This window comes from Pygoscelis adeliae, unplaced genomic scaffold (genome assembly GCF_000699105.1).
Source record: "Pygoscelis adeliae isolate BGI_AS28 unplaced genomic scaffold, ASM69910v1 Scaffold186, whole genome shotgun sequence".
Taxonomy (NCBI): Eukaryota; Metazoa; Chordata; class Aves; order Sphenisciformes; family Spheniscidae; genus Pygoscelis; species Pygoscelis adeliae.
Genome location: NW_008825071.1, coordinates 7,983,639 through 7,993,611, shown reverse-complemented (window position 1 = coordinate 7,993,611; position 9,973 = coordinate 7,983,639). Strand labels below are relative to the sequence as shown.

General features: G+C 37.4%; 1 protein-coding gene across 1 annotated transcript in view; it reads left to right on the top strand.

The window, feature by feature from the left end:
• Positions 1–9,973, top strand: part of KIF13A (kinesin family member 13A) — a 116,751-nt gene that overhangs the window by 43,535 nt on the left and 63,243 nt on the right. Inside the window, exon 2 of the mRNA XM_009326501.1 lies at positions 2,649–2,661. Coding sequence (XP_009324776.1) covers positions 2,649–2,661 — 13 coding nt within the window. The remainder of the gene's footprint in view (positions 1–2,648; positions 2,662–9,973) is intronic.

Sequence of the window (9,973 nt, the reverse complement as noted above, 5' to 3'; positions counted from 1 at the left end):
GTGTGACACTGAATCACCACGTTTGTATGGTCAGTGTTTGGTGAAAATTGAGACAAATCCAATTATTTATGAAGCCGAAAGCTGCTGGTTTCTGGGAAAGGAAAGAAACCATGAAGTGCATATTAAAAAAAAAAAAATAAAGCAAACCAAAAAACTGATGTGAAAAACTGATTGAGGCTAATGCAGGTTTTATAGCCCATCTTTAAGCTGCTACAGATGTGATTTCTGGTAAACTGGAAACAGTTCTTTATTAGTCTGAGTCCTTTGATTGAAGAAAGTATTTCGGAGTGTCTCCATCTGAATCACTGCCAGGATAATGGTTACAGTGAGTTGGTTACCTGGAATTTCCAAATAGCTTTAAAAAAAAATAATCTGTCCTGTGAGACAATATAGCTGACTTATTCCAGAGGCCCTTGATTGTGTCGCTGCTGGTGATGCTAGCAGGTGACTTGTGGAGTTGCTAGTTTGGTCTTAATAGCCAAAGAGTTTGGAGCGGTAGGATGTGACATATGGTAGGAAGCTGCAGCTCCTGGTGCTTTGAAATCCAGGAGATCAGTGATCAACATCTTGCTTCCAACTGGGAAGCTCTGCTGTCCACCAGTGGTTAAAAACGTTGCTATTATGCTTTTTTTAAAATGGGCATCGGAGGAAACTTCCTAAAAGGTAGTGGCTTGCATTGCTTAAGTAAATGTCTTAAAACATGTCAAATCATTTGTTTACTTCAGTGATGTTCTGTACCTTTTCCAAATGTGGCTTCTAAGAATGATCTCAGGAAAAAAGTTGATAAACTTTCTATTGGTGTTTACTTCAATTAAACTGTTTAGGGCTTCTGCTGAGCCTGTACAGCAGTATATTAGGAATTCCCTAGGAAAGCTGATGGAATTATTAATTCTGGAATTATTTTTCAAGATATGAGTGTACTTAAAAGCTTTCCAAAAAACCTTGGATGACTTCCTTTGATAGGAACTTCTCTTCCAAGTAGGAATTGGAAGTTTAGAGCTGGTGCTGGAACTCTGGCTAGACAAGCTGATAACATTGGACTTTCATCACATTCGAAAATTGATTAAAGTAAAAAATATTCAAAGTATAGCTAAATGTATTTTTCAGTTAGATAAGAGTGCATTTTGCACAAGTTCTGAGCCACCTGGACGTGAGTTAGCTATGAGCTGAGCCTGTGTAGCCACCGTTAATGAAAGGGTAAGGCTGCAATGAGTGGTTTGGCTCAGAGGCAAAGTATGTTTGCATTATACCAGTACCGCGTGCCAGCTATGTAACTTCTGGTTTAGGCAGACATGTCATCTAAGGTACGAGCTGAGAGTAGGCAGAAAAGATTGCATAATATGTGTTTGTGGATTTGCTTCTCTTCAGCTTTTTTTGCTGAGCCGTCGTATTGTCGGTTGCTAAGAAAACTGCTCAAAGTGTTATTTCCCCCCCCCGCCCTTGTGACTTAGTGGAGTTAGTATATGTAGTCTGGTGGATGAAAACACGGGTTGGTCCCATGTGTTTCTGCGCTGAGACTGTAGCCTCTTGATATCTTTGAATTTTGTGTAATGTGTTTTTTGCTGGGTAGATAGAGACCCTTCATCCATATCCTTATTTTATAAACCTTACTACATTCTCTACTTGTGCTGTTTTGTCTGTAGACCTTTCTGGTTGTGTGGGTTTTTTTCTTCATGCACATTTATATGCTATTTTTTCTTCATGTGAAGAGCAAGTGAAAATTTCTTCTGTGTATCATTTCAGGCTTATTTCAATACATAATTTAAACATATGCCTAAGGTTGTAGTTTTCATGAATGGCCTAAATCAGTCTAATTCTGCACCATATTTTCACCTCCTCTCTTGCATTGGTATTAGTGAGCACAGGGGCTGCACAGTGAGACAGGACAGCGATCTCACTTGAAACCAATCCCACCAAAATACCCCAAACTGATTTAATTTACTATGTGGCCATATGGCTGCCAGCATAAGCATAACAGCATTTAAGGACAAGTTGAAGTACTCTGAGCTGGTGTCTTTAGTTTGGGGGTTTGTTGTCTCTGCTTTATTTGTGACAGCACTCGGAGTTGTGTGTGAAGGGTAATGGTGTTTTTGCGTGGGCTTCCTATGCTCTGTGTAGGCTTTCTGTGGCTAGGGAGAACAGAAGTTTATTTTTCTTCACTCTTCTATAATCTCTACAAGAAACAATTGTGTGACTCTGACCTTGGTCTTGCATGTTAGCACTGCTGAAGTCAGTGGGGCTTCACCCTGGCACCTTGGTCTGCCAGTTTGCAGGCTCAGTTTGTTTGCCACAAGATGGGCTGTGTTTTGACTTCCACAACAAAGAAAACGGATGCTTGTCTTCCTTCTGGAACTCAGTGCTGTTAGATTTTTATACCTATAAGGAATCTGGCATTTTCCTTTCTTTTTAATGTGGGGCAGTATTACTAGTTAAGTAATTACTTGTTAAAAAAATCTGTGGTCTATCATATAAATATCTTCTGATCTGATTATTCTTAAATACATTGTGGATTACAAAAAAGTTCAGACCATCGTAATGATGTACACTGACTTTGTTTCTTTTCTTTTTCTTTGTTCCCTTCCCTTTATGTGAATGATGTATTCGTACTTCTCATCATCGTTGCTGATATTTTCTTGCCAATCATCTAGAAAACCACCTAAGGTAAGTATTTTGTCTCTTTTTGCATTTGTACTGCTTGAAAATGTTGAGCAATGCAGAAGTATTGGGTGTGTTCCTGTAGTATGTGATCAATACAGCTTTAATAAAGGAAAATACATTTAAAAAAAAAATCTATTCCTCATACTTCTAAGTTAAAGACTTCATAATTCCAGAAGAATACATTTTAATCCAACTGACGTGCAGGCAAGGCACATGACTTGTTAAAGCTGTGACCAGGACAAGCCATTATTTTAATGCATTCATAAAAACATTTGAAAGAGTAAATAAGTATTGTGTGTAAAATATTTCATTGCACATAATTCTGCTTAAAAGTTAAAATATTGTATGTAAAAGGTGGCAAAATACAACTAGTAAGAAACAAACTGCTCTTGTTTGTAATTGACAATCTGTAGGAATTAATAATTTGTGTAAAAGTAGCCAAAGTGCACCAGAATTTGCCTAGAAAAGATTGTGTTGTTTGTAATGCAGGGGAAGGGAGGGAGAATGAGTGTTATGTATCTTTTGGATAGAGAAGGAGCCTTACCGGGATGACAAATACAGTATTGGTACAGGGCTGGTAGCAATCATAAGGTAAAAGGACTGTGTGAACTACATCTTGTCAGCACATGCAAAACTCTGTATTGGTATTTTGCTTCAGCAATTTAATGATAATTTTATCCTTTCTGTTTCTGTTGGATGGTACTTTTTGCAGCAGAAAGCTGTGGTTAGCTCTGAATGAGGTTTTCTTTTACATTCTTCTCTTTGATTTGTACATCTTCAAGAAATAGCGTATGCAAGTCTGATGTGACTTCTGCAGGTGTGGCAGAGCATTCTGTAGGCCTTCTGGGAATAGAAATTGGGATGGATAATGATCTATATATCTGTCTTCTATGGATATCTGTCTACTATATAGTTCAGACAGCTATTTTATATGCGCGTGTGCATATATATATAAAAATCTATCTATTGTTCTGATTAATTTTAAGTGTCACAAGAAAACATCTTCTCAGTAAGTGATGTGTATTATTCCCAATAGGCAGGGAAGAATGGAACAAACTAGTTTAACATGAATTGAAATAATCATATTTGAAAAAAACAAACAAAAATATGTAATTTAAGGTCACAGCAGGTGAAAATAAGTAACACTGATATTGCAGTTTAAAATGGTATCCTGTACTGATTTATTTTTTCCTGGACCTGTTTTTAGTTTCTCAATTTTTTGGAAAGCATTTAATAAAGTTCTTCTATCAGTCCCAGTTAGTATATCTAATACAAAAAAGTTTGATCATTGTTACAAATTTTTTAAAAAGCAAAAAACCCCTCCTTTTTGTTGTTGTAATTTCACAAAAACTTCTTTATGAGAACTTTCATTTTCTGTAGTACCTCATTCATGTTCCATTATAGGCAGATAAAGTTATTCTTGACATTATGTAGAAGCTTAATTATGGCCTTGTGTTTCTTCAACAGAAACATAAAAGCTGCACGCTTGTGCATATATGCCACATTATTGTTAGGTATAGTTAGATGGTCATTAACATCCTTGAGCCATAATGCCGAAACTTAAGATGTTGTGTGAAATGTTTATCAGTTTGAGACAGAAGAAGGTTCTTGCCGTCAGTGGAAATAGGCTTTGTGAGTTTGTAAAGATGTGAGATTTGGATGTTTCTTGATTTATACAGTTTTTAGGGTACTGCACGTAGTTGATCATCTTCAAATTAGGATTTTTTTTTTAAAATGAAATTTCATAAATATTGGAAGTTTCTTTATCTTTACTTTAATGAGCTACTTTTATCAGCTGTGGATGAATTGTCATCCTAGTTCAGCCTGGTAGCTCAGAAGCTGTGGTAGGAAAAGTTATATAAGGATATTGGGGTGTTTTTCTATTTCTACAAACATCATGTTTAAGTATATTACTGATCTTGGGCTTTTAGTGTAACTTTGTGACAAAGGTGGAAGGGTTGTTCTGAGCTGAGATTTGTGAGCTGTGCCCTAGGCTGCCTTCAGATTTTCTGTCCTTACTTCTTTAGGCCTTTCGTAGGTCTTGAGTTTTCCATACAGTGACCAACTTCGTTCTTTTTCAGTTCTTTAATGGCTTCCATTTACACTAAGCTTACCAGTGTAGACTGTTTGCTATTTCCTAATGTATCTCCTTTATCACTTATCTCCATCAGTAGTTACAATAGGGATGTATGAATGAAAATTTCCCTTCCTCAGTTCTCCCTTGCTTTTATTTTTGGCAACCATGTAGCCCTGTAAGTCACCCTACGTGTCAGACTGACTGCTTCATTGAGATTCACGTGAGCGATGTCTGCACCTGTCCAGCATAACTTTTTTCTGTAAAACCAAAACATAGTTGTTTGGCCATCTATCGGTCAGATGGAAATGGCTATTAAACATGTTAGCTATGCACTTACAATATTGTACAGATGCATAGACAGTCTATGTTAGGGGTTACGTTCAGTCTGGGTAATGCATTGCTAAATGGGCCAAGCCCCAGACTCTGTGTAGTCTATACTGAGGGTTAGGGTTTGAAACAACTGATAATGAATGTGGAAATCAGACTCTTTTCTAAACTAACTGTGTCATTTGGCTTAATCTGGCAAGCACTTAATATTGGATATGGTACTCATTACCTGCAAGTGGTTCACATAAGTATACTTGCATGCGTAAACCCTTAAAATTATTAATTCTTCAAGCCATTGATTAGGGGCTTTAATAAAAGAGTTCTGCAGAGTATTGTTTTGGCTATTTAAAATGTGAATACCGCTTGGCTGTCTTTTCTGATTCTGTGAGAAGTAACTGCTGTGTAGCAGTCAGGCACAATGGCCCTTCTAGTTTAAAATCTGCAATCTCATTTTAAGCCACAGGTACAGGTGAATTTGAGACAAAACTCCAGATTTTTCACTGACGTGGTGGGTGCGTGGACCTGCATCACTGTTTGTTTTGCTGTGGAAGCCATAACCGCTAGCTGCCTTGTTAGCAAAATAGTAACCAACAGCTGTCTTCTGCTGTAGGTGTGTGTTTGAAGAAATATGAATCAAAGCCCCATATCTTTTCTTTACTTAAACTTTGTGGTTACCAGAACAAGTCTTTTGTTTAACTTTTAATAGTTATTAACACTCTGAGTATCATTCTCTGTAACCTAGAAATGGCCTACGTAACTCTGTTACCCAGGGTAATGCGCATGCATATGGTGACTCTGGATACAGTAGTACCATGATGTAGCACTTCCTGGCTAATTCTTTCTCATAACTTTCCATTTTTATCTGTGCTGTAATGTTTGTGAGTTAAAATTCTTACGATGAATATAGAATGAGTACATGCTCAAGCTCATATACCTATTTTTACTACGGACTTCCAATTGTGGAAGATCTGTCCTGGTGAATTGTATTCCATTACTTGTAGCTCTGTCTGTTACTTGACTATTTCTACATGTCTAAAATGCGATGTCCAAACTTTTTTCCAACTGTCATACCACTCAGACTGAAAATACTGTGCAATGTCAAACACTGGAATAATAGAGCTGGGAAAAAAAACATCCTCTTGGTCTCCTAGTTCCACTCAAAATTTTTGGTTTAGAAGCTACTACCCTAGTGTGGCAGGTTCCTGGCAGCTTATCTAGCTTTCTCCTTTAGATGCTAGGATGAAGTATGAGGTACAGAATCTTGCAAAAATAAGAAAGTTTTAAGGCTTGTTTGTTATTTCCCTCTGTAATTTAAAAGCCCAGAATAATTTTGGGTCTGGTTGTGAGAACTGGCCAACGCCTGTGTGAACTTACCATCTGCTTGTGGTTGAATGCCAACCTGTGCAGACACTTGAAGTAGGTGTATACCTGTCTTTCATGGTTTTCCCATTTTGCTTACCTTCTGAAAATACATTAAGCTTCCTGGTACAGTGGCTATGGAATTGACATCAGAGCAGTAAGAAAGCAGAAAAACTCGTCCATATAGTCAGAGACTTACTCAAAATGCTTAGAAGAATAACTGAAAGTTCAGGAAATCTTAGTGGAGATACAGGTAGCAATTTTAAACTTTGAGTTTCAAACAAAAATATTTGCCTTTTTTTCTTTTAATGTTAAAACACCTAAATGGAATAGATTTTCCAAAATGTAGTTAAAAACTAATTCACAGAGGGTGCTTAGGGTTTAAAAAGTTCTGTTTGTGTGTTCACAGATCTCTCTGTTCAAATACATTTCAATAGTAGTTTTGATATAAGTTGGTAAAGATTTTTACTTTTGAGTGTTCTTTAAAAACCTAAAAAGGCATTTTCAGTGCCCAGTAATGCCCAGTTTGAGTATTGGCCATTGAGTCTGAGACTTTATCATTAACAGAACTTCTGATAGCTTTGATAGCCATATTGACAGGAGGTTTAATACCTTCTTCAGGGAAATGGATCTTGGGGAGAAAAAATTAATAAGAAAAAATTATTATTCTGCATACTCCTATCAAAAGAAAAAGTAATTCCCACCATTTTTGTTTTCAAGGAAGAATAATCAGTGAAGGTGGGAGAAGGAAGGGAGCACCTTAGATGATACTTAGAGGGTTTTTTCTTCTTCATCATAGCATAGGTTCTGTATCTTGACCCCAAGTATGGTTGCGTGCTCTTCTTGGGACTGTATGTCCTGCAGTTCCTGCACTGGAGGTCAGGAAAATATAAACTAGCGAGTCATCTTTGTACAGAAAGGATGATCACAATGGTCACTTTTCAGGTAGGATGCTGTCCTCCAGGCGTTTCCCATAAAATGCCTTTGTTATGTACCTGCGGAAGAGACTCACTGACTGGGACCAAGTTTCTTGCTCTTGTATGCCTTATTTCTTACTCTGTTAATTCTTGCATTTGGAATCTGTTTTCCCAAAGGTCTGAGTTGTCCTGAAAATTGCTTTGGTTGGGTGCTTCCTTAAATTATCATTGCTGGGAATGTTCAAGGTTGGTGTTTTGTCATCACTGATCAAAGTAATTTTTAAAGTTTTGCCCGCCTGTTTTAATGGAGAAGGGAATTCTACTGCAGCTGCTCTATGTGTTTTGCAGATAGTGCATGCTCCAGCAGTTTCCACTTTTTTTTTGCCCCCCCTTTTTTTTTTAAAGTAATCTTGTTACTTCTGTTAGAAGGATTTGGCAATTTTCCAGGACACACTTTATAAATAGCCTAAGTCTGTGTCTTGGCTTTTTATGTTTAGTATAAAAACATACTAAAATGCTATATTTACATTTGTTTTATCTTGAGACAGAATTTTTCTCTTCCTATTGCATAATCATTTTGCAGCTTTAAAAAATCAGTTTGACCAATTCCTACGTTTTAAAAAAAATCCAAATAAAACTATTTTTCTGCAAGAAACACTTGGCTGCAAGCACATATTTTAGTTTTTAAAGTCTCTTTGCAAGATCAGTGTTTAAATTATGAGTCATTGAATAATCCTGTCATGATTTTCCATGTTAACCAAGGGGAAAATGTGTAGGACAATAGATTAAATTGGTCTACAGTACTGCTGTATTGACATTTTAAGTCATTACAGATGAGCATGTATAGCTGGGTAACCTTTCTGAACTGGGCTGTGTGATCCACTGCAGAAAATACTTAGTTTCAAGGGGAAGGAATTGGCATTTGGTAGATTTGGATCCTTACAATTGGGTTTTCTTTTGTAATAGAACTGCTTGCCGTTTGATTGTAGAGAGATTAGGTATTGTTACCAAGTCCCATGAGGAAAACTTCTGTAGAAGTGGAATGTGAGAAGAGAAAACACTATTTCTTGGGCTGTGAAAGTTAGGAAAAGGGCTAGAACGTTCTTACTGATGACAGAGAGTTTGTTATGCTTAGATTTGAAGCACGATGAACAAATGCACAGAAGGAATGTAAAATGCCCCCTACGTACGTGGAGGTCTGAAGATAAGGTGAAGTAACTGCTGCATATTACTTGCAGTTCAGTGGCAAAACTATGCCTGTGACTCAGTCACAGCAGGGAAGGTCCTGACACATGAAGTTGTCTCTTTCTATTTGTGCTGCAGTAAATGACTCAGACCTCCCTGTTAGATTATTATTATGGGGTTTTTTGTTTGTTTGTTTTCTCTTCAGAAGGGAATTCCAGAACTCATTTCACTCTTGTGGACTAAGTGTTGTCTCAGTACCAAGTCTTCTCTCAGGCCGTTTGATGTGTTTTGCATTAAGTTGGGGGAAAGGGAAGGAGGTGAGGTTACTGTGCTGCCTGGTTTTATCCTTCTGAAATATTGGCAGCAACGGAAATTTTGGGAAGAGTTAGGTTGCAATATATCTGTAGATTAGATTGCATAGTAATTCTGCAATAGCAGGGAATCCAAGGTGTTCTACATCCCCAAAAGCCAAAAGGAAATGATCCATCTTCTTCCTCACCTCAGGGTTTGTCTCACGGGGAATTTGCCATTTCTGCTAATAGAGCTTGTGGCTCTTGCTTCTACATTGACCTGCACGGTTTGTCTCACTAAGGAGATCAGCTGTTGGAAGACCAGGCAAAGAAAATCTTGGCCCAGGCAAAGTTTTAATAAAGAAGGTTGTTTGGGTATTTTCCCTACCTCTTGGGATCCCAAAAGAAAAAAAAATAAATCGAATCTATATCATTAATTCATCTACAGTCAGTTTACCATGGTAAAATGTGGAAAATACACTGCAGCTTAAGGTGTGTTTGTGGCAATATAAAGCTGTCAAAACACCAGTGTTAAATGTCTATACCATGATGTTCTCAGATGTGCAGAAATAGTAACTTGGATCAAATCCCAACGCGTTAAGTGGTTTTACAGCACACTGTTCCAGGTCCACAAGCCCACTGAGCACAATATTGAATCTCATTTGATTTCTACTGAGCTGGAACTCTTGACTGAAGTGGTATTAAGCCTTTTCATTAGAGCAGGCTCTGATAGCTTGTTTGTCTAATAGAGCTACATTTTCTGTTTGTAGTTTTTGGGCTTCCTCTACTGAGATCCAGTACTGTACTCTTAGTTTAGGCAGGTAATCTGACACTATTTATTTGCTCCTTAAGGCTTGTAAGTAGTAATGCTCTCCTTTGAACATTAGAAGTCCCAACCCATGGTAAAACTTTCGTGTGTCTTGTAATGATGTCTGCTAAATAGCCATCTTGCCAAGTTCTGTATATTGAGTCCTTTCGGTGCTGTTTCATTACTGTTGGCAGAAACTTTTGTCAGCATTAGTGCCTGGAGAAGAGTGGAACTAATTATTAGGTTTTGGCTGTGTTTTGAAGTCTGTGTTAAGGGATACAATAAGCAGTATTTCGTATTGTGTATAATACAGATAGAAAAGAAGTATTGCAGTTCTGCAACTCTCAAGATT